This window comes from Phyllostomus hastatus, unplaced genomic scaffold (assembly GCF_019186645.2).
Source record: "Phyllostomus hastatus isolate PE091 unplaced genomic scaffold, TTU_PhHast_1.1 phas_contig_210, whole genome shotgun sequence".
In the NCBI taxonomy this organism is placed as follows: Eukaryota; Metazoa; Chordata; class Mammalia; order Chiroptera; family Phyllostomidae; genus Phyllostomus; species Phyllostomus hastatus.
Window position 1 is genome coordinate 33308835 of NW_025333737.1, and position 24883 is coordinate 33333717.

Genomic DNA, 24883 nt, shown 5'->3' on the forward strand with positions numbered 1-24883 from the left:
ACTCACCTGAGGTCTGAACACACGCTCAAAGGTAGCGCCACTAACCACGCTACAAGATCAGGAAGAGACAGACAGGCTTCCTAGCCAACGGTGAGCCTGATGGTTCTTTTTGCTCCGAGCTTCCGGTGAGACACTCTCTCTGGACAGGCCGGCAGCACAGAGGCCACTCCTTGGGAGGAGGTGTTTCCCCTCTTTCTCAAGAGCTTCTCCGAGCCCGCACTGGGCAGCTCCCAGGCTCTCGCTCTTGACTGGGCTGCATTCGTTCCAAGAGTACACGGTCCTCTCCTCTCGGACCTGGCTCCTGCCTACCTCGCCAGCCCATGTCCTTACCTTCGACCACATCAAAATTACTTCTCGTTCCCCAAACACGGACACTCACAACTCTGCTTTCGTTCACCTGCTGTTCTACTTAGTACAGTCTTCTCCTGAAGCTTCAGCTGTCTGGAAAACATCTAAGGAACCTGAAGACTCCGTTCAAGCCCGAGAGTTCTCAGGACAGCGCTCAGCCTTCCGCCGAGCCCCCGGTGCACGCGCACCTACGACAGCTTATAAAGCGCCGGTCCGCGTCAGCCGCGCCCTCAACACAGCAGCCCCAGGGGCAGAGGCTCTCACCTTCCACCAGCACACCAGTGGCTCAGTGAGCACTTGTTGCGTGAAATTACGGGGAAGGTATCAAGCAAATGGAATGAAACATGGTTTCTCATCCTCTTTTCTACCTCTACATCATTCATACAGACAAGATAATCCCATTAGTACCATCTCTCATTGCATAAACTGATCCTCAGTGAGGCGGGGTGGGGGGAGGGGATGATATGTGGGCTCTTTCAGGTTCGCATCATTGAGCTAAAATAACATCTATACACAAAGGGAGAATAACACAGGTGTTGGATCACAGCCCAAAGAATACCAGGTTCTCCAAGGATATGCCATTACTCCTGGGGGCAGGGAGGCATAAAAGGACCAGGGGAAAAACACGGCACGAAGCCAGTTCAATTCCCACCCAGATGGCAGGTGCTTTTAAATAAAAGTGAGCCAACCCTGAGAACATGACACTGATTGCCTCAGAAGTAAGAGTGAGTCCCCCGCTTTTTGCAATTCACTATCTCAACAGGTGCAGAACAGGAAGACATAATCCAGACAAGCTGGAGAACTGTTTGCAAGTGATTTAACATCAGTATCTAGCCCGCCTATGGGAAATCAATGATCACAGAAGTAGACCAACTGTCTACGAAGTATCTGTACTCGGGTAACATCTCAAGTGAAAATGGCCAAAAATATCGGTTTCTGATCTCTCCTCCTCGTCCTTAAAAGAACCTAACGTCCTTCCAAACTCAGTAAAGAGGATGCTGCAAGGCCTTTTAATGGTCTCTCTGCCTCTGCCCTTGTCTCCCCACCCCCAGTGCCTAGCCTCTGCAGCCTGTTCTCGACACAGCAGCCAGAGCGAACGTGAAATGTAGGTCAGCTCAAATACCTCTCTGCTCAAACCTCCCATGACTTCCCACTTCACTCAGAATAAGGACCGGAGTTACAACTGCCTGTGGCCCGATGCCGATTACCTCGCCGGTGTCACGTGTCACGTGCTCCCGCTGTCCTGCTAGCTCCGCAGCAGCCAGCCACCAGCCGCAGGAGCCCGTGGCTGCACCCCCTGCGCGCACCAGCCGGCACACCAGCCCGATTCCTCTCCCGCAGCTCTTCTGCGCTTGCTGTTCCTCTGCCTGGAATTCTCTCCCTTCAGTAATAGGCACGGCTCGCCACCCCCAGCCTCTTCTGGGTCTTTGCTCTTATCACACGTTCTCTTTTCAGGCAGATCTCCACGACCCGCACACTCACACTCACTGGGGCCTCGGCTCCATTCTCCCCCACTGCCCTCCTCTGACACCCGGTGTCACTGGCCTGTGGGTTTACCGCCTTTCCCCAGGCCTCGGGCCCCAGCTCTCCCGTCCACACCGGCCTCGGTAGCCGGCACAGAGCTAAGTGCTCAGCAAGCCTGACGACTGAGAGATATGCTACTACACGTCCCTCACAACCGTTCAGGGTTAGAGAACACACAAACTTGGTGTGCAGTTTCCAGAAGAACGGCACTTCCCAAGTTGTTTCCAGTCCACTTCCCTCAACAGAAGGGGAAGCATGGACACACGTCCTGGGGTGAGGGCAGGAGGAAGGGGCAAGGTGAGGACTGTAAAACCAGCAGCCCACCCTAAGAACAATGTTTTCAAGCTGCAAGCGGTTCCGTAACACGTCTGTGTGTTTCGGTGTGAAGATGTGCCGCTCCCTGCACCGCTGAGTGAAACCGATGGCCCGGAAAAACCCGCCCCGTGTGCACGTCAGCGGCAAGCGCTCCCGCGGTGTGCGTGGCCCCGGACGGCCACGGCCGCACGGCGGCTCTTCCGGTTCAGGCAGCGGGCTGGAACCGGCATGAAAAATAGAGCAGAAAACGTCACAGCGCACCTCACGGAGGGGAAGTCATGTTTCCTAAAAGTGTTTCCATTTTATGTACGTGTTACATGTGTGCATACACTATGTAAAATGTATTTTCACTGTAAGCTGTAGTCAAAAAAGCATGAAAGCCGTAATGCCCAGACACTGAATTAAAGGCCAGCAGTGAGGGAACAGGCTCCGGGAGCCCAGGGACCGAACGCGAGGCTGCGCTGCTGCTGCCTCGGGGGCCTGGGCGGGTCACAGATGGCGCCGGGGAGCGGTTACCTAACCCTCTGTGCTGTCACAGGCAGCGTGTGGCCGCAACAATACCGGCCTGCCTCTTGGGGACATCACTAGGAGCCACAAATAGAAATGATTCCGAGGCACTTGGAAAACACAAAGGGAGGCTATAAATGTTTAATAATAATAATACTAATTTCTAAAAGTCACTTTCAGTGGCTGCTGGGGACAGAGCAGCCTGTCAGCTTCAGCCTGTAACCTGCAATTAGCTCCTTCCCCAGCACGGGAGCCTGCTGCAGCAGCTGCAGCCCGTGCGCGGTGGCGCAGCTGGGGGCGAGCAGCCACGCCAGTATTCCAGCCCCGTCCCGGGCGCCATAAAGACGTGCTCGATGGACTCGGTGTGCACTCTGGTGAATGAACGCAGCCTCCCGCCGCACCTCTCGCCACAGACGGCCGCGGGAGGGCCTGCCGCCGGAAAGCCAAGGCGAGCGGCACGCAGCCCCCCTCTGAGGATGTATCATCTGTTTTCCCATGACGTCACTTGTGACCTTTCCAAGCCTCTGAAGAGTATTTTTTGCTTTTATCCCTCCTCCCTGTTTAGCTTTTGGGAAAATTATTTGCGGGCTGGTCCAAGCTGAGACCGGGCAGTGACGCCGACCGTCTCCGTTTCTCTGAAATGATGATTCGGGTGCGTTTCGGGCACCGCGCCATCTAGTCCACGGATCCTGGAGCAGCGGCTCTGAGTGACAGGTCTTTAATGGCACTGACTCCAACTGTGTGACACGTGTCGTCTGAGCCTCAGCAGAAGTGGCTCTCCCCGCTGGCTGCTGGAGCTCATCTTCCTGTAGGCCTGTGTTTCCAGTCAGTGCCCAGAGGACCTGCCACCGGTAGGTCAGGCACACCCCCATCCCAAAGCCGTGCGAAGACCAGCGGGGACGCGGGGCGGCCCAGGCGGAGTGAGGGGTGGGGTGGCCAAAGTCCATGGGGCAAGGCAGGGCCAGATCCCACAGGGCTCTGCAGACTTCTGCTAGAACTCGGGTTTTTCTGCGCAGAAAAATACTAGTACGAGCTCTTCTGGACTGGTGATGTCAGCGGGAGTGTACCAGAGCGGCAGCACCACGAGAACGAGGCCGCGGTGTGCCTCACGAGGAGCCCGAGTCAAGGGAGAGGGACGCTAAGATGCACTGCACCTGTTCCTGCTCCGGGAGGCTTCCTCATCTTAGAAAGTTTTATGTGTTAGGTGAAATAAACCAGAAACTTACAGCAAATGTACAGGTGACCTCTTTCTGCCGGCAGAGAACCCACCTGCCATACGCACTACACAGACCACTCTTTCGGTCTGTAATTTTCACTACAGGTCCACCTGACTGGTTTTCCAGCCCCACGAGCCTTGTCTCAGACAGAAACTTGTCTGTAAAGCCCCAGAATCTATAGATAGACTTTAAAGACATTTTAGTCCAACGTAAATGAACTTCCTGCCAGTGTTAGGAATGTAAAACGAGCCACCCTTGGGTGTAAATCATTAGTGTTCATCACACAGACGCCGAGTCTCCCATCACTGCTCACACATGGTCGGCTGCAGCAGAAACAGGGTTTGAAACAAACACTGGGAGTCGCCTCTTCCGCCCGTGCGAGTTTACATTCTTTATGTCTGCACGATCATGGCTCACAGTTCAAGTTTCACTTTCGAGATGCATGGACCTCGGTTACACGAAGCCTGTGCATAACCCCTGCATAAACCTTCTCTGTAAAGCAAGTCCCCCCGCCCCCCCGCCCCCGAGCGGAACGCTGCAGCACAGCACAAGCGAGAACGGGCACGCAGGGAAGGGCACGGTGGGCTGGGCTGTGATCCGGCTCTGGAAGGCCCGGCGAGTTCCCTTAAACCCCGACTCCCATGTGCACTAAGGCTCGTCTCGTCCCCTACTACATAAAGACCACACGGTTAAACCCATTTTCCAATCATCTGTCAAACCAGAAACACAAAACTGATTCCATTTCCATCACGAACTCCTAGCTCACTATCATGATACAAAGTTGGCTGGGACTTTTACGGACGCGAACCACAAGCCACCTTCATTGCTGCTTTGGCACTACCGACTCCCAGCACCGGCTTCCGCCCTCACAGGCCCCCCTGATGCACCAGCTCCCAGGGCTGGGTGTTGTGAGAACGGGTGTCTGGGCTTCAGGAGCAACCTCCTCTTCTCACCGAGGCCGGGTTTATGCTCCCCCGACCACCTCTGCTCATGAGAACACAGGCCTCTGGTCTACTGCAGAGCCTACCATCTATGCGGCCATCCAAGCAAGGCCCTTGCTCACAGGCACAGTTGTAAAAGTGCCCCAGGAGCAAGGGGAGTGCTGGATATATTGAGATAGAAGATACTGCCCAGTAGAATCCTGTTACCTTGACAAAAAGGATAAGGATGGCCCCCAGAAAGACCCACCTAGTAAGAATGGGAAAATGTATGTAAGATGCTCTAGTTCTCAGACAAAGTTCAAGGACATGTTTAACGTCCTGATATGACACAACAAACATGTAAAACTTGTAGTAATCACAGAAAGTAATTTTCTCTTTTCTTTTCTTGGGCAGTAAAATGTTTTCACCTTTCAGAACCAAGACTCCACTGCCCACCGACTGCTAATGGAGTATTTCGGGCTCCGTCCTGTCCACAGGGGCACTTTTCAGCCCCGGGTCTACCCATCTGACCCACGGATCCCTCAGCTCCCGTGCGACCCACCACTTCGAGGACTCAACGTCTCTCCCGGCAGCACGTGGCCCTGTAAAAGCCACCAGAGTGCGCAGTCCTCACCCATGAACTCGAAAGGCCAGAGGCGGCTTTCCTACGAACCTGTCTGCCCTGCACGAGACTTGAGAAAAGCCAGCGAAGGCCAGGCCGGTTTGCCCCACTCGATGGAAGCTGCCGAAACAGCCTTCCGCTGGGAAGCCTTTTCTGGTTTTTCTGGCACGAGAGCTGGGGCTGAGGGCGTTCTGAGTGTGAACGGATGCTCGTGAGACTCGAAACAACAGGGGCAGGAGCCACCTGCACTGACTTCCGCACAGGCTGCGACCGCACTGCGGGAAGGACAGGGACAGGATTTTCTCAGGGCCGCACGCACACTGGAGGGGAAAAAAGACAAACGTTTTGGCTGACAAAAACCCTACAGATGAATAAATAGGATTGTTATAAGGCTGTGTCCTCTGCAGCTGGCATCGTCGACACTTTCTGACCTGGTCATCCAAAGATTAAATTGATAATACTGCTTTGTTTTAGAAGAGATGTGCAAAGAAAAAAACCAAGAGACATTATTTCTTTTCCCTAATTAACACTTATTCTCTTATTAAACAACACTTACGGGGAGCTTAAAGGCCACAGATGGGTAGATTGCCTTGGCCAATGGTTGGAGCACTGTCCCGTAACTGAGGGCTGTGGGTTCGATTCCCGGTCAGGATGTGTGCAAACCCTGGTCCCGGCCTGTGTGGGAGGCAACTGATCGATGCTTCTCTGTCGCATCAATACCTCCCCCCCGTCTCTAAAAAGCAATGTAAAAATCTCCTTGGGTGATGGGGGAAAAAATAAAGGTGATAGGTAGATAAGACAAAAACTATATATAGAAAAGGATCAATTTTTTTTTTAAATGTGCTGGTTTTGGGTGCACAGCACAGCGGTTAGACAACCATATATTTTGCGTAGCGTTCCCCTCCAGGTTTCCATGCCCTAGCTGGCACCACACGTGGTTATCACAGTACTACTGGTTGTATCCCCCACGCTTTATTTACAACCCGGGACTGCTCTGCAGCTACCAATCCCTACTTCTCAATCCCTTCGCCCCTTCGCCCCTCTCGCCCGGGGCCCACCCTCCCTGCCCCACCGGCAACCACCAGCTCTCTGTGTCTGTGAGGCTGCTTCCGCTTGTTTGTTTGTGTTGTTCTTCAGATTCCACGTGTAATCAGTTGTCTTCCTCCGACTGACTGATTTCACTGAGCATAACACCCTCTAGGTGAAAAGGACCAAGTCTCTACCCACAGATTCACCTCTATGCCTCCTAATTGTAAAGTAACACGGAGGGAAAGAAGGAATTTTTATGAAGGTGCTATCAGACTTTCAGGTAAAAACAGCACACTGAAAATCACATTTAATTTTTCTTTCTCCTGGAGGAAATTCTGCTGTAAGTGAAGAGAAAGATTTAAAGGTATACATTCATAAAAACAGAGAAGAAAAAATTATGACAGCAACAAAACGTTGCCTGCTGCGGAACAGATGGGTCAGCGATAACACCACCGAATTCTCAGAGGTTCGAGCCTGACGGCACCTCTGAAACTGCAGGAGGGAGAGGGCGCCATGGGAACCAGGGTTAAGATGCTGTTGCAGAACCAGATCCCTGCCACATTCTAAGCTACCTTAGTCCCTTGGTCCACATAAAACTGAAGACTCGTTCTTTTAGAGAAGATCAAGTAGATGGTGCTTTGAAGGGCACGCCGGATGCCGCTGCAGGGTGGCCGATTAAGTGAATTATGCACACTGAGTGCTAGACTCTTCAGCCCTTCTTCCCAACTTGGCTCCTAGGAGACTGGCAGGCAGAAAGCCTTTACTAGACAGGAGAGTGAAAGACAATTTTTGGAAGAATTAAGCAATTCAAAAAGGACATACTGACAGAGAATTCCAGCTGCTCTCAGTGACAGGCTAACTGGGACTCCTTCCTGTCCTGGGCCTCATGGATAAAAGAACTGACAGACCTGGCTGCTGTGGCTCAGTGGACTGAGTGCTGGCCTGTGAACCGAAGGGTCACCGGTTCAATTCCCAGTCACAGCACATGCCTGGGTTACAGGCCAGGTCCCTGGCAGGGGGCTCACAAGAGGCAAGCACATACTGATGTTTCTGTTTCTCCCTCTCTTCACCCCCTTCCTCTAAAAATAAATAGAAAAAAATCCAGAGCTGAAGAGAGCATCCAGGTAGAACACAGACTTTCCCGACAGACATCCACAACACCGTTTCCAGGGCCTGCTTGAGATAATGCTACTGGTTACATTTCCCAGTGTCGGCAAGGATACCGTTCGGCCCAAGGGCCCAAGAGCCGGCCAGAGGAGGAGGGCGGGCTGTAAAACAGGATTCTCCAGCTGCCCTCCTCCTAAGCAAACAGATGGGGAATTTTCGCAGAGAACCAAATGGAAATCCTAGAACTGAACAGTGCAATACCCGACATGGAAGCTATGCTGCACTGAGCAGAAGGCTGGAGTGTACAGAAGAACCAGTGGACTCGGGGACAGACCAACGGAAGCCGTCCGATCCGAAGGCCAGGAAGAGCGAGAAGAGCAGCCCCGGTGACCGGGCGAGCAGTACCCAACGGTGCAACACACTCCATAACTGGAGTTATGAAAGGCAAGAAGAGAGATAACTGGGCAGGAAAAAATTTAAAGAGATAACGGCAAAACTTTTCCAAATTTGGGGGAACTGTCACTTTACAGACCCAAGAAGCCCAATGAACCCTAAGCCAGATAAATACAAGCAAAACCCTCAGGTACACAGTAACCCAGCTACTGAAAACCAACAGTGAAGAGTGTTTGTAAAGGGGCTTACGAGCTATCAGCCCATCCTAACGCGCACGTGCCCTTTACCGATTCGAACCAACAGTAACAACGAACACACAGTTTAAGGTACCAAGATAAACTTTAACGCTGGATATTTGATGTTAAATATTCTTGTTAACTGTTTAATGTACAGTAGTTACTTTTTTGTAGGTTTGTTTTTTAAAAGACATATTTTAAAGACATATATTTAAAAATGAAATACATGTCAAGATCTGTTTCAAAATAATACAGAGTGGGGGTGCAGACGAAACAACGCTGACCACAGAGTGGTAATTACTGACACAGGGTGACGGGCACACAGAGACTCACTGCGTTGTTCTGTTTGTTTCTGTAATATGAAAAACTTCCCACAAAAAGCTTTTAGAAAGCAGGGCAAAAGGAGAAAGAGATGGAAAGAGGGGGGAAAAAAGGGTACAGGAGTGTGAACGCCCAACTAGCAAGACTCCCAGTGCACGAGAGAAATAAAGGGAGACCTACAAAGAGGTGTTGAAAGGATCCCCGGAACGGAAGGCCACCAGCTCCCACCCTGAAGGAGCCCACTGAGCACCCGGCGGAGCAAGTGACGAGACTCGCACGGAAGCACCCTGCCAGGAGGCCTCCGCACCCCTGGGCGACAACGGGAGGGCCGGCGGTACCAGCTTTCACTCAGGGAGAGCACCACACAGAAAAAATGGCTCAGACTAGAAGAAAAATAATTTCTAACTTAGAATATTACATGGAAACCATGAAATGAGTATGAAGATAAAGAAGACATTTTAGAACACGTGAAGTCTCAAAAACTTGATTACCTGCACACCTATTCTCAGGAAGCAACGGGAGGGTGTTTTTCGTCAAGACGAGGGAGTAAACCAAGGAGGAAAGACACAGCTGGAGACTGAGCCTGGAAGAGGTGCGGGGACGGACCCCCAGAGAGGTGGCGAAGGGAGAGCCCGGGACGACAGCTGCTCCAGGAAATCAGTGCAGACGGGAGCAGGTCAAGGGGCCACGGAGGAGGTGCCAAGAAAGGACAACTGACGGACACTTCAGAGGGTCTGACCGCAATGGAATCTGGACTTAATTATAGCTAAAAACACAGAAAATTAGGCAAAGAGAGGCAGGTATTAACTAGTAAATATTCAATTACTCACAAAAAGTTTCACAAAGGAAAATAATCATACTTCACTACGTACAGCTCAGCTCTTAAGAGTATATAGTCATAACAATATAACCATCGAACGCCGATTCAGGCGGATTCTAAGCAGCTGCATCAGGAAAGAGGGTAGGACACAGCCGTGCGAACGGTGGCCGTGAGCAGGGAGATGCAGAGGAACACCCAAGACGGCAAAACACAAGCACGGGATTTAGAGAGAGAGGTGGTATCAAACATACCAACCGAAGGCGGCGAGAGGCCGACCGTGTGGGGGGGAGAGAGGTGGGACTGGGTTTTCCTTAAGTATACAACCAGCCGACTCTTTACCTGTTCTCATAGCCCTGGTAAAACTAAAACTCGAGAGCCAGGGGCTATGAATGTCCTCCTGAGAGTTCACAGCCTGGGCAGGGGAGGCGAGGGATTAAGGAGCACCAGTGGGCCGTCAGGACACAGCCACGGAGAAGCGCTGTGCCACCCAGGGGACGCCATCAGTGACGCCGCAGCGACTGTGCACGCTGCCAGGTGGCACTCGACTCTTCAGGGGATCACCTCAAAAATTACGTCTGAGCGCCGTGCTGTCAGATGACACCCAACAGCAACTAACAGTAACACAGCCCGTGGGAAAGGAGGCGGACGGCTGCGCGAAGACCGGACGAACGCAGGCTGGCCGTCAGTCCACCGTCTCTCGTGTGGACACTGACTCGAAGGGGCAGCCACCCAACAGGCGGACGTGCACTTAGGAAAAGTTTCTAAGCAACTAGCACAGTTAGAATGAAAAAAGAAAAAAAATGAGAATATTGGAGTCAGAGGAAACTCTAAATTTAGAGATAATTCAAAAAAGGGTTCTGTTTCATTTACACAGAAGTAATCAATTCCCTCTTTTAAGAAATATAGCTGTATGATATAAAGTCAAAAGGAGCTCCCGATGGGGCAAGCTAAGCTTTACTTCGTGTAACATTTACGACTTGCATTCACAAAACCTGTTCTCACCACACGGGCATGGGAGCAGCGCCTTTCCACCCTGTCAGTGGCGTCTGCAACAGACCGGAAGCCAGGAAGCAGCCCAACGGGCACCCGAATGCAACGTGTCTGTTCCATTCCAGCTCCGACAGGGAGTCTGACGTCCTTGCCCTTACACACTGATGTGGAATTAGCCAAAACACACAGCGCATTCAGAATTTCATTTCCTCAACCCTGGATATTTTCCCTCCACGAGCTCTTACACATTATATCCAAATACAATGTCTAAATGCCAATCGATCTCGATCAGGCTTCATCTGGGTCTAACGTCTGATTCTTTTCGTTCACACAAGACAGCGGCCGAACGGGAGCCGAAGTCGGAAGTGACCCACCACCACCCTGTGCTCGACGCCGGCGTCAGCTTCCATCAGCCGACACGAGACAGGGCTGCTCACGGGAAAAAGGGCTCTCTGAGTTTTTGCTGATCTTCACCTCTGGGAAATGCCAGTTAAAGCCGTAATTACAACAACCCTTAAAGAAGGGAACCCGTGAGCCAGCAGTTGGCTACAGACGGAAAATTTTTCCTAGAGAAGCTGAGATGCTTTATTACATTTCACTTTGATGGCAAATGTTTAAGTTTGCTTTTTATAATGGCAGGTCTGTAAAAACAAAAACTTTTAAGGGAGGAATTTGGACCATAAGATTCAATGTCTATCATTAAGGTTTCTACTCGAGATGTTCGCTTCATTGAATATGAAATGGAAATACAAAAAGGAAATCAAAAGGATATTCATTTATTTACTGTTTCTTTTGTTTTTAAAGATTTTACTTATTTATTTTTAGAGAAAGGGGAAGGGAAGGAGAGAGGGAGAGAAACATCAATGTGTGGTTGCCTCTTGCGTGCCCCCTACTGGGGACCTGGCCTGCATCCCAGGCACATACCCTGACTGGGAATTGAACCAGCAATCCTTTGGTTTGCAGGCCAGCACTCAATCCACTGAGCCACACCAGCTACGGCCGTTTCTTTTATTAAGAGCAGAAAATTTGCCCTGGTTTCTGCGACCCGAATTCCCTTTCCCATTCCTGAAGTAAAGCGCTCCAGCACTCCTGCTGCCTGTCCTCAAATACTGGGACTGAGGCTCTCCGGCCACCAGGAGGCCCCACTCCAGTAAAAGGGAGCAGATGCAGATCTGGGTCAGTGACTTCCTTCTGGGTCCGGTGCTGGAAAAGCCCCTCAACGCCTTACTCCAGTCCTAGTGACGGCCAATTCCTGCTGCACGGCGACTGTATTCTTCTGGCCTGAACCACACGAGACTGCAACTCCGCATCTGCCCGCTAGACCACCGCAGCCTTCACTGAAAGGAGGCCGTCACCCCCCGCGGCAGCAAGGCACTCCACAGCCCGGCTGTCAAACCACCGCGAAACGCGGTTTTTAACCCCCAGCAACGTGACTGCGGGCGGCTCCCCACCAGCACTCGAACCTCACACTGCATTTCCGGGACAGTGAGCCACGGAACCCCACCTGTCTCCACGGGAAGGTGAAGGGTTGGTGCTTTTCTTTAGTCGTTTGAAAACGCACTTCATAGTCCCACTCAGACTGCCTTCCTGTGTCTGCAGACGGTCCCTCCCAGCGCCGCCGCTTTCAGCCGGCCCGAGAGACAGCGGGGCAGGATGGCAGCCACCACAGGCTCAGACAATTGATAAAAAATCCCAATATACAGCCTTAAAATAGAATGTGGACCTAAATACACAGAAGCACCCCCCCAAGGTTTGCAACAAAAATTAGTAGGGATGGAGTTAATGGTTCTGGTGGAGTGGGGGACCCGAGAGCCCCATCGGTGCTTGCGAGGCGGCAGAACTCAGAGCACCACAGCCACCCTGCAGGAGCTCCGGCGCCGGCCGACCGACATCTAACGAACCCGTGGGCCTCCCTCGGCCGCCGAAGGATGGCGTGGCAGCAATCAACCAAAAACAAGAACCACAGGCCCCGCCCCTCCCCCCACTGGATTTGAGCGGTCTTCCTTTTCCACAGTGGTAAACGTTCTAGATACACCTTGTAGACCGCAAAGTACTGCAAAGGAAGCGCCCAGAGACACTGTATCTCAAGATACTGTAAATGACACCGATGTCTCAGGTTTCCGTCCACCTGAAGTAAGTTGTGCCACCGCCACCCCTCCCACCCCCCCACCCCCCGACTTCCAGGGCTCCAGTCCGTGTTAACACCCTTCAGGAGCTCCCTGCTCTGTCCTCATTCTGAAAAATACAGAACTTTCACGGTTAAGAGGCTCTCGGGGACCTGACCAAGTTCTGAGCGCCTCGAAGATTCTGCCGCACGCACCACGGACACGCGCTAAGGGGGGCACTCGAACCCGGCCGTGCGTCCGCAGGCCAGCTCCACGTGGGCCTCTGCTGAGGCCTGTTTCCGCGTAAGTGACGTTCGAGTTACTATGTACGTTTTAGGGAGAAAAAGTCTGTAAGAAAGACTTAAGAAGTTTCTAGATGTCTGAGTAAAAGAACGAATAACTTTCTACGTCAGTGCATGACTTAAAGAAACACATAAAGCACTTCCCCACAGAATCATTGTAAATCCAAGTCCACGACCAAATCGAACACGTTTCATACGTAAACACCGTCACACCGGCGAGATGCCAGCTCGCCCCGGGAGCGGGCGGACGCTCACCTGCAGGTTGTTCAGAGGCTCCATCTTCATGACGGGGCCCAGGGTGTTGAGGGGCAGGGAGACGTCAATGCTCTGGTTCGGCATCAGGGGCGTGTGGATGGCCAGAGGGGTGCTGGGGATGACGCCGAAGCTGCAAGAGAGGACGGCCGGGTTCTGCAGGTTAATCAGGAGGCAGCGGGCTGCCCGCACGGAAGCACTGCGGGGCTCCGGCGGCTTTTACCCCACTCGAAGGAAACACAACTTTGTGCTAATATTAAACGAAGCAACAGAAGGACCTAAGGTGCTCCACTGTGATTACCTGTAACAGTGCTGACAACACAACTTCTGTTGTCCATTAAACAAATCTGAGGAAGGAGAAATAAGCACAGAATCACTTCGCTAGTGCTCTGATTCTAGAAGTTTCTTATGTTTATCACACCAGGAGGGACAGACAGGGTACGTATCTTAATACTCTCAGTACAGCCAAAAGTGACTGATCGGCTTCAACATTCCAAATGACCAGGACGGGCTGCAGGCCCCAGTCTGGTCCCTCGCTAGGCCTGGGGCAGACTGTGAGTACAGTGCCCATCAGTCTGACCGCTCAGCAAGGACCGTCTAACGACACAAGAATAGCGAGGGTTTCTGGTCAGGATGGCGGCACAGACAGACATGGCTCGCCTCTTCACACAACCACATCAAAGCCACAACTAGCCTTGGCCGATGAGGCTCAGTGGACTGGGTGTGGGTCTGCGAACCAGGGGGTTGCCGGTTCGATTCCTGGTCGGGGCACAGGCCTGAGTTGTGGACCAGGTTCCCAGTGGGGGTCTCACTTGAGAGGCAACCACACATGATGTTTCCGTCCCTCTCTTCCTCCCTAAAAATAAATAAATAACCCTAACCCTCTCTAAAAATAAATAAATAAAACCTTTAGAAAAAAATTATAACTGAAAAATAGAACCACCCTCACTCAGAACCATCAGAAACTGAGCTGAATGGAAGTCTGACGACTACAGAATTAAAGAAACCACATCCACCCAGACTGGTAGGAGGGGCAGAGACAGGGAATGGGCTAGTCTCTCACCATGTGTGGCAGGTAAAAATTCAGGAGGGATATCTCGGGAGCGAGGAGTCCCAGCCTCATACCAGCCCCCCAGCCCAGGGTTCCCATGCCAGGGAGATAAGCCCCTACAACCTCTGACTTCAAAAACCAGTGGGGATTGAGTGGGTGGAAGAAACTTCCGGAGCCTCAAGCGGTTCCTCTTAAAGAACCCACCTACTCAGCCATGCAGACTCCCCCCGTCGGGGCTCCAGCACTGGGGCACGGCTTGAAAGGCACCGGTGGTGCACAGGGAGAGGCTGCGGGGTCTGGCAGCAAGGCGGGCAGAGGCCACTGCCCCTGTGCTAAGCGCCCCCCAGGGCTGCAAGGTGATGCCATCAACCTGGCCGACACTGTTTGACCCCCCTAGGAGATGTAGTCATATCTTACATTACAGAAACTTAAGAATAAATTTCAGGGATGGAGCAGGAAGGAGAAGCAGATCTACAGGTGTAAAAAATACGCAAATGAATGCAAATTAAGAGTTTATATAGGTAGTATCTCTTTCAAGAGTCATAGACGGCAGAAGAAACATTCTCCTTTTCCTAGAAAAACTACACTTCAGGGCACCAAAGTGTAATGATGAAACAATCCCACAAACACACGTCGCTCGTTCTGACCCAACATCCGCAAGCGAGAACCATTCTGCTCTTCTGATCCTGCTCTTCTGATCCTGCTCTCCTGATCCTGCTCTCCTGGCCGACGAGCTCCAGCAGGAGTCACTGCTGGCACAGAGACTGGGCAGCGGCTTGGTGCCGAATCTTCCCATTGCTCCCCTTGGAAGGGATGCAAAGGAAACAAAGGAGGGAAAAGCTCCCTATAAATCAACAGCCCTCCTCCTGCACAACCACAAGTCAGAGAAAACCTGCAGGCTCCATGCGACACTGAGGTGCGGCTGCAGCCGCGGGACCAGCAGGGCGGCGAGAGGAGCTCTGCAGGTGCGGCTGGGGGCCCCAGGGTTCCTGGGGACACTGGGGGCGGCAGCCCAGAGACCGACAGTGAATCTCCACTCTCAGAAGGGAAGCCCATTCCTCATGCAAAGCGCTGTGAGCAGGACTGAGACGGGACAGGGGACAACACAGAGGTGATGCGAGGAAAGAAGGTGGAAAGTCCCTGGGGGGCCTGGAGGTGACAGCAGCTCAGAAAGCGCCACCTCCCAAAGGGGAAGCACACGCCCCGGAGGCAGGGCTGTGCCTCTCCCACAAGCACTCTCCGGGGGGCCCACAAGATCGTCAGCATCGGGGATGCCTCAGGAACTCTGGGCAGCCGGGCAACACAATCAAATCACTTCCATGGAGGGCAAGGATCGGGCTGGCAGCTGACTTTTCCACGAGAACATCCCATGACAAAAGAGGCTGGAGTACAAAGCGAGTGTGAGTGAGTCCAGGATTTTCACACAGAAAGGTACAGCTGTGGACCCGCGGGGATGCCAGGGTTACTGCCACCTGGCCCTGTGCGGGCCGGTCCTCAAACCCCTTCTGAGCACCTGGTAGAAGACACCCCTGTGATGACAGTGGGAAGGAACTACAAAAGGACTGGAAATAGGCAAAAAATGCAAGACAAATGAAAGGTTCAAGAACAAAATGTAGAAATGAAACAATTTACAACAAGGAGAGAAAGAGGGGGCAGGTGGGCCCCCTCCGCCGGTGATGGGACCCCCATCACCGGAGGTCAAAGACGACAAAGCAGGCACAGAAGTGAGAGCACACTCAGGAGCGCCATGAAGAGGTAAATGCAGAGACAGACGGTGCTGGTAACACTAGGTAACAGGGGAGAAGAGAAGATACACATTACATCGGGAAACCGACAGACTGTCTACTCAAAGCAGGGACTGTGAGAATTTCATGAAGGAAAAACTGTAACTGTCCGAACAAACAAACAATACAAACTTTTCCAAGTGCTAAAAACACAACAGAAAGCAAAGACTAACACACGGAGGTGTGAAGGGGGTCGCGCAGGCTGCCTTAACCACAAAGCGTCTCCCCGACGGCTCTGGCCTGTCACGTGGCAGCTCCCTTCAAAGTGGCTGGAAATTTCACTGGTGACAGAAGAAAACACAGATTTTCTAGATACTTCAGGGATTTCTAACGTGCCAAACTTTCAAATCCAGTTATTTTCAAATGATTACCGATAAATACGACAGTCACCAATGTAAGTTGTTACTGACAAACCTTTTTAAATCTGTTTCAGGGTCCCGTGACTACTTTGCTAGAACGAGTTGGAGTTAGCTCGTACCCACGAACAGAAGAACCTGCCGTCAAAGTCTACGAGTCAGAAGTCTCGATGAGTGACAGCCAGTGACGTCTCGGAACTACAGGACGCCAACGCCTCGCTTCCTCCAGGTCCCTCACTGAAGCAGAGAGCTCGCGGCCAAAAGCAGGCTGGCAGCCTCCACTCGCTCCCTCAGCCCGCCAGGTGCACTGGCCGGCTTCTATGCTCATGCCATCAACCAGAGGCTGTTCATTCTTCCCACCAAAACGAGAGCGCCGGACACACATTTGTTTTTGACTCGTCCAGTCTCGGTGCCTCAGAATGTCTGGCACACAGATGCTGAACAATTACTTGTTGAATGAGTAAACAGACTGCAATTTAAGAAAGTTTGAAATGAACCGTTTCAGTAAAAACACTCTGGCCCTAGGACCTTTTAAGAAGGCATCAAGTTAAGGTCTCCCCATTCCACCGGAGTGAGCCCCCCAGGCTGCAGCCGACAACGGACGGGGCGCGCGGGAGCTGGCACCCCCCCGCTGCTGACGGGACGCTCTCTGGTCGGGCACACGGCACACGGCGAGGTCTCGGACCTGGCCGGGGACCCAGCTTCTCACCTGTTCTTGTTGAACTGGATAGCGAAGTCGGTCATGTGCTGCAGCGCTTTGTTGGTGAAGCTCATCTCCATGTAGATGTGCCCCTGGCGGTGGGTGAACGTCCCGGAGATCTCCAGGCCTTTGGCCTTCACCGCGGGCAGCCACACCTGGAACGCAGCGCAGAGCCCGATGGAACCAGACAAGGCGCACCGCGATGCCCGTTGTTTGTGAATAAAGATGAAATTACAATTTCAGTTCCTTAAGGCAATTATGGTGATTCTGTTAGCAGCTTTGGTGAAAGGCTTAAAAGGGAAGAAACTGAATTTACTAATGAAAATGCAGGCCTGTAGTCTTTGAGGGCTTTTTTACCAATGTAAAACTATAGTCAATAATCTCCTCAAGGGCAAGGGCTATGTCTTAGGTATACTTTTAACTCTCCCTACCGTTTCCACGAAATGGTGAATAAGCAGCACTCGGTGTTGCTTAAATAGTCTCACTACCCACTTTGTCTACACAACTCACCCTTCACCCACCCGGCCCCGAAGCACAGCAAACCCGCTGCAGTTCGCCCCTCGGAACCCCTTGTGAGCACCACCGCCGGCAGGGCTGGGGCTGACACAGCGCCGGGCCCTGACCTGGACGCTGCGCCGCCTGGGGCGGGCACCCCCGAGTCCTCGTGCGGCACCCCCGGAAAGGGGCACGGAGGGAGCGAGAGTGAGAATGCCCCTTCTCTAGCCGCACCTCCTCTCGCTTCTGCACTGAGCGTCAGATTTACACTCGACCGACTTCAGCGCTGACAGACTGGACAGTGTTTCTCAACACGAGAACAAAATGCGAACCCTCGGTTCGGTACTGCCCGTCCTGAGTCTCACCGTAAAAACGGCTAACAGAGATGGCGCAGCGCTTCCTACCGCTGTGCTGGAGGACACCTTTGGTCTGCCTCGGAACCCTCCCCCCCCAACGAGGGGTCAGACCTCGAGTCTGTGATCGGTGAAAGCACCACACACGCACAAGAGGCTAAGTAATCTGGGTCCCGCCCGTGGAGAAAGAGCTGCCCCTACTCACAGCCTTCGGAGCCACGTGTCCACCGGGCGCCATGCCCATCCCCGTGGAGAGCTCGAACAGGTCGTTCAGGCCGCTGCTGACCACGGCGGGGGTGGGGGAGGGCGCGAAGGCCGCGGGCACCGAGGAGGGGATGAAGGACTGTCCCACCTGCGGGAAGAGTGGGGTGGGGGAGTCAGGGGGAAGAGATGAACAGTCCCCAGAATAGGTACACATATTTCAGAAATACTGATAAACCAATGAGAACACACCATAAGTACACTCCTGTAGGCACTGAATTAGTGTATTTGTCCTTTTAATCATCATTGACACTAAAATACCTACGCACTACGTCCAAGTTCTATCAAGAGAGTAATCAGTAGGATTAGGAACACAGTGATCCAAGGTGTTTAATTTGTTTCCAATTTTAGCTTCCATGATTCTGTGCAAAAGGCCTGCGAGCACCCGAGGACCGGAAGTGCGTGTCCACGGCCCGAGGAGAGGCCTCCCCAGCAGCAGCCCCTCCCCCCTCAGCCCAGGCCCTCTCCCGTCTGGGCGTGAACACCTCGCAGGAAACTCTCCTGGGGAGAGGGACAGCACCCCCCCACCCCGGACTCACTCACAAGGGGAGTCTCACTCTGGGTCCAGCCACTGGCTCTGCAAGTTTTCTAGGTGACGCCCGAGAACACAAGCGTCCTCCAGTCACGATGGGAGGTTCCCTTCAGCTCGTCAGTGTCAGGAAAACTAAGCTCGCTGTGCACACCCGAGCGCCAGTCCCTACAGATGCCCCTGCACCGCACGTGGTGCGGGACCCCGGAGGTTCCGAGCAGCCCCACGCTGCTCTCTACTCTCCATCACTGCTCTAGCCGTGTCTGGTGGGCAGCGCCGCAGGCGGCAGCGGCGGCTAGTCTGAGAGTGTGCGCACAGGAGAGGCATCAAACAGGGCGGCGCATCCCGTGGGGAAGAAAACGGATGGCACTTACTGCCGGACTTCCTCCAATGCCCCCGCCAAGGTCACTGCCAAGCTGAAAGAGAGAAAGGAGAGAGAGGAGAGAGAGATAGAGTTCATTTAACTAAGTACTGGGTGCCCACACAGAATCTGTAAATTGCTCTACCAAGTTGCTGGGAATGCATGCTATTCAACTTGTCTCCCAAAGCTGAAAGAAATCCTAGCCTGCAAAGAAACGTTTCCTACGGGAACCGAGTAGTGGCAGTGATGGTGTGTGGGCGTTTCGAGAGAACCTGGAGCGAAGGTGGAGCCGGGACACCTCAGGGATGCTTCAATCCGATCTTTCCACTGGGGTGCACAGGCACAAACCCAAACAGAATTTATAATTTTTCATATTCCAAGAAGCTCTACCTTCAAGCTGTTGTATGTTGCATATGTTTTATTTCTCTAAAAGAAAATGTAAGGGAGAAAAAAGAAAAGCAAAGAAAACTAAAATGCACTTTGACCTACAAAATCTGCTGTCCCACTGAGAAGGAGGGAACCAAACCAGCATTGAGTTACAATTTTAAGCTTCAAAAGTTACAGTAGAATGAGAGTGATTTTCAGAGTTTAGAACTCTCCTAAGAAAGCACACAGCTGGGACAGGAAGACATCCTACCTGGGGGGTTGGGGGAGGTGGGGGAAGGCGGGCGATGCTTTAAATCTCTTTCGCAGTCCACACTACCGAGGAGAAATACTGTGATTTGTTTGGAGCAGATCACTTTAAAGGACGCTAACTACTGGAGAACCGGCCTAGTCTAGGATGAGCCAGGTGACGGGAGAGGAGCTCTGCAGGCTGCGCCTTTGCTCCCCCTAGGGCTCTTCATGCGCCACGCGCCCTGAAGGTCAGTCTCCTGAAGTCAGTCTTCCCGGAGAAAAGCACCCCAGGAGAACTGGAGCTGAAACTAGCCGGCCGTGAGGAAGTGGGAAACACACACACACACACACACACACACACACACACAATTGATGGTGCTGTTTAAAAAGCAAAAAAACACCCCTTTTTGCTATAGTTTCAACTCTGCTTCCTCCTTAGTTCTCAACATGCATCTAAAATTCCTCTTCTAACCACCAAATTCTTGTATCTGCTGACAAAACAGCGTCCCCTCTGCTGTCTGTCCCTTAGCGGTGGACACTTGGACGTCTTTGTGCTGTGGTCATGCTGAAAACAAAACTGTGCTCTTCAGGGTTTGGGGAAGAGGGCTTATCTTCTCAGTGAACAGACACAGAAAACGAGGAGGCCAGAACCTAACAATAACCTACACTGAAAAATACTAAGACCTGACAAAATCCTGTTTCCACCACGACAGGAAACCACCCCAGGCAGGTGCTTCTAACTGGCATTAATAAGCGTGTTCTGCACTACGCCACAGAGTCCGCCAAACCTCTCCAGAAGCTGGCTCCTGGAGACTCCTTCACGGTTAGACCTGGGACAAAAATCACATGCATACACAAATAAAAGGGTCATCACAAATAACAATGTGAGTAACTGGAAGAGTGTAAAGGCAAAACAAGGAATCACACACCTGCTCTCTCCCTGGCTCTACGACCACGGCACACACCTACAACGCGCTGTCTCGAAAGCACGAACCACCCCCCCCCCCACACGAGCGCTGACACAGTGCTTCCCGGGGCACAGGGCACTACTGGAAACGCAATGAGGGGCGCACATGCATGAATAAAGCCCAGGCTCTGCCCACGGGCTGGAGAAACCAAACACAAATGCAAGGCCATGCAGAATATACTACAGCAAAGGAGGAGGGCTGCGAAGGGACGAGCCTCCGTCTGGCTCAAGGTAATGAACGGACGCTTCAAAAAGGCGGCAGCATGGGATTACAAAAAGCAAAAATGGGGTTATTTCTCAAGTAGCATGAACAAAGGCTAAAAAAAAAAAATTCCCACAAATAGCCCTGGCTGATGTAGCTCAGTGGAATGAGTGCTGGCCTGTGAATCAAAGGGTCACTGGTTCTGTTCCCAGTCAGGGCACATGCCTGGGTTGCGGGCCAGGTCTCCAGTTGGGGGCACATGAGAGGCAACCACACATTGATGTTTCTTTCCCTCTCTTTCTTTCTCCCTTCCCCTCTGTTTAAAAATAAATAAAATCTTAAAAAAAAAAAGAAAAAACAAAACAAGTAAAAGCACAATCAAGGAGGAGTGTAGTTCAATTAAACCGGAGCACAGGATTGCTGTGTGGAGGGGTGGGGGGAGGGAAAGTCGTAGCAAATGAGGTTGCAAAGGCAGGCTGGTTATGGGATGTCTTCAGTTTTTAATTTTTCCTTCACACAAACCCGGATGTGTCTTAGATTAAAATTCAAGCTTTCTAAGAGTACTAATACCTACTTCAGTTGTGTTTCACTAACTATGGTTTTCAACTTTATATACACAACACAACCAAACACCTGTGCTTTTTTCGGGAGTGGATGGGGGGGTAGTTAGGAATTAAAAAAACAGTGACACCCAAGTCTTGCCCCAGGGACAGTGGTTGTGCTGCTCTAGGTGCCACCTGGGCATCAAAACTCTGAAAAGCTCCCAGAGTCCTCCTCATGCACAGACAAGGCTGAAAACAGTACCTTAGAGAACAAGCTATTATTCCAACTCCAGATTCGTCTGTCCAGAAGTGACTCTGGAGCTGACTCTTAAATAAAAATGAAGGGAGGCCCTGGCGGGCGTGGCTCAGCGGAAGAAGTGCCAGCCTGCGAACTGAAAGGTCACCCATTTGGGGTGTGTGCGAGGCAGCCGATCAATGCATCTCCCACATATCAATGTTTCTCTCCCTCTCTTTCTCCCCTTCCTTTCTTTCTCTCTAGAAATAAAGAAATAAAACCTTTTTTAAAAAATGAAGTTAGAACTTGAGGAGGAAGAAAGACCCTTTCTAAGGAAGAGGAGGATGCAGAATGTCTCACTGATCTGGCTTCAGGGCTTCAGGGTGGGCTCACTCCTTCCGCATGCCCACGAGCACGGCCCTCCTTTTTGGCGGGGCTGGGCCCCCCACCCAGACTGGAGAGGGGCAGAGCTGTGATCACGGGCCTGGCTGGCACTCACTGGCAAGAAAGGAAAATCACGCTGGAAGTGAAAGAGCAGTTTCTCTCAAATATGTTAAATTCAATAAAAGATCTTGAGAAAAGGCCCTCACTGGTGGTGTTGAGGCCAAAAGAAATGAAGCCCAATTATAGCCCTTATTTTCTCAGTTATCACTCTTACTATCTGTGAGAATTATGTGAACATTCTCCTGGCGGGGGAAGGTCTGAATGCACTCTCCCCCGCTACATGCCGCTCGTCCATTTAATTTAAAGCCGAGGGAGAAACTAAAAAGAAATCCTGGTACTCATTATGTTCTGTACAGCAGCTACAACTCCGCTAGAATCAGGAGCTCTGACCTTGCAAGACACGCTGTGTCCAGAGAGCAAAGGGACAGGAACACTTCAGTGTTTTCTAACTAGCGGAACTGAAGGTTCTGCAGCACTGTTCCTCCTGACCGAGAAAGAGTCTGAGGAAGGTCGTTATCCTCCCCTCTGCAAACACGACAGAGACGGCATCACTCACGGTGATGGCATGGCTGGCTGACAGAGAGATGTCAGCTAGGATTGAGAGCCAATTACCCAGCGAGTGGCTTCTCCTAATCTCCCGTGACAAGCACAATGATGCAGATATTAATCAGGGGGAAAAAGGAAAAGAAAAACTAGAAAGCTGAACAAAACCCAGGAAAATTTCATGTGACCTGAACCAGCTATTATTAACCACTTCTGTTGGTCACTGGTACCACCTGGGGTCCAACGAGGCTAATCCATTTGGCGACACTCAGTGAGGCAGTGCACGACATCAGTCCCTCTGGGGTTTGTGAGCACGCAGTGCTGCTACCCAGCGAGCCGGTGCGAGATGGGTGCAGGGGTGGGTGGGCGGGGCACGGCTTCACGCCCAACCTCAGCATCTGGATACCGTGTTTAAGGGTCTTTCAAGGCTGTGCACTTCCCACGGCCCCCGCTGCCTTGCTCAGACTCCCACGTTCTCTATGAAGGAAATACATCAACTCCGGGCCGACTAAACTGGGATAGAAGATGATGGAAGGCAAAGTGCCAATTTCAGGAAAAGAATGTTTCATGTGCTGACAACCGAGTTTCCCTGAAGATCTGCAGCTGATAACCAAGCCCAAAGTTTCTGCCAGGAGAGCAGACTTCAGCTCCCAGTCTACACCACAGCAGCCGGGGTCATTATGTGGCGCTGAGATCAACATTCACATCTGGCTGCTTCACCATGTCCGAGCGAGTGCTGAACGGGGCCCCGCGCTGAGCTACACGGCAGGTGTCCTCGCAACAACACCGCTTTGGTGTCCTTGCACTATTTTCCACATGAACGACGTATGCTGGCCGCCCCCCGTATACCGTTTGTCAGCTGCCTCCCCCACTTAGAGCAAAAGCTGTGAGGACTCATCACAACTATATTCCCAGGACACAGAATAGAGCCTGACACAGAACATTTATTGAATAAATGACTGATCTCCTATCCATATAAATAGGTCTATTGGCAACACTACTCTTAGGTAGATAACTTTGAAATGAATTATTCTACCGGAGAAAACAGACAGAAGGCCGACAAAAGTGTTCCATCAACTGGTGTGGAGCGTCATATCTGCAACGACCTTTCCGACACAATGAATAGAACCAACGCAGGGGAAAGGACACCCCTCCCAGGTCAAAGCCCTTTCTGGGGAAGAAATGTATCATCTGAGTTGTTTCAACAGCCAGTTTTCAGCAGAGGAATGCCCTGCACATTATTTATTTGCCCTGAAAGTACTGGTGCTTTCTATCACAACTCATCACCACACAGGTAGGAAGATGTGATTTCGTGGCTCTACTCTAAAGAGGGTTAAGATGCTGCAAGACAGATAATATGAACTTGCCTAGTCCCTCTTTCTATGGATAAACACCCTTACACAGTCCTCCTCCAGCTTCCACGTGCCTCCTGGTGTCACGCTCACACCCAGGACACCTGGGAGGCAAGGCACAGTGGTCTAGGGCAAACCAACCTTGTGTTTTGTATTAAACACCCAGGCAATTTCATATTCTAAGCCTTAATACATCAGTGTTTAGTCTGTTTACACTACTCACCATCAAGTAAGACGGCACTGAGAGATAATGAGCCAAACTTATTCTGCAGCTTCAAACACACCCTGCCCCGCACTGTGTGCCCCAGAGACTGGGTAGCCCAGGGAGACTGGACTCTATTTCAGGAGATGACAGTAACAAATAAACTGGAGGAATCACAGCATAGTGGAAGGCGTATGGACTCTGAAGTTCTGAAAAAGTCCTGAATTCAAATTCTAACTCTCATGACTTAACTTGCTACGCAGTCTTGAGTTCTCTGTAAAATGAGGCCCAATACCAATTACTCTGCAGGGTCATTCTGAGGATCAGAAATTATAAAAGTTCTGCCCTGACCAGTGTGTATCAGTTGGTTGGAGCGTCAGCCCATAAACCATGGGGTCATGGGTTTGATTCCCAGTCAGGGCACGTGACTGGGTTGCAGATTCAGTGTTTCTCTCTCACATCAATGTATCTCCTCTCCCTTTGTCTCTAAAATCAATGAGCACACCCTTGGGTGAGAATTAAAAAAAAAAAAAAAAAGTGGTTAGAGAAGAAACCCTAAAGAATTTACCAGGCAGAAGTGGGCCAGTTTACAAAGGTAGTTCCACAACACCACCACTTAAGCTCTGAAATCACTGCAAGGCTGTTCTAGAGGAGAAATATAAAAATGCAAAATTAGCACATACAATAGATTTTTGGATGGGCTAAAAAAACCTAAAAACTATTCCTAAAATAGTGCATGACTTAAAATGTCTGAAAGGTAAGAGCCTGTAAGAAACAGAGGTTTTGAAAAGCACGCAGCGGAGCCCGGAAAAGGCAGCTTCTCCCCCACCGCACTCCACTGCAGCTAGGCACGGCGAGAGCACAGCCCTGCCCTTCGTCAGCG

The 24883-nt window shown here is 51.6% G+C and overlaps 1 protein-coding gene across 4 annotated transcripts in view; it reads right to left on the reverse strand.

Moving 5' to 3' along the window:
* Nucleotides 1–24883, reverse strand: part of AP2B1 (adaptor related protein complex 2 subunit beta 1) — a 99359-nt gene that overhangs the window by 13785 nt on the left and 60691 nt on the right. For 3 of the 4 annotated variants that reach the window (XM_045836333.1, XM_045836335.1, XM_045836334.1), the window contains exons 15-18: nucleotides 18912–18953; nucleotides 17953–18099; nucleotides 16909–17054; nucleotides 13012–13141 (exon numbers count right to left, since the gene is read on the reverse strand). In XM_045836333.1, coding sequence (XP_045692289.1) covers nucleotides 13012–13141; nucleotides 16909–17054; nucleotides 17953–18099; nucleotides 18912–18953 — 465 coding nt within the window. The remainder of the gene's footprint in view (nucleotides 1–13011; nucleotides 13142–16908; nucleotides 17055–17952; nucleotides 18100–18911; nucleotides 18954–24883) is intronic. The other variant, XM_045836336.1, reaches the window with a different exon arrangement.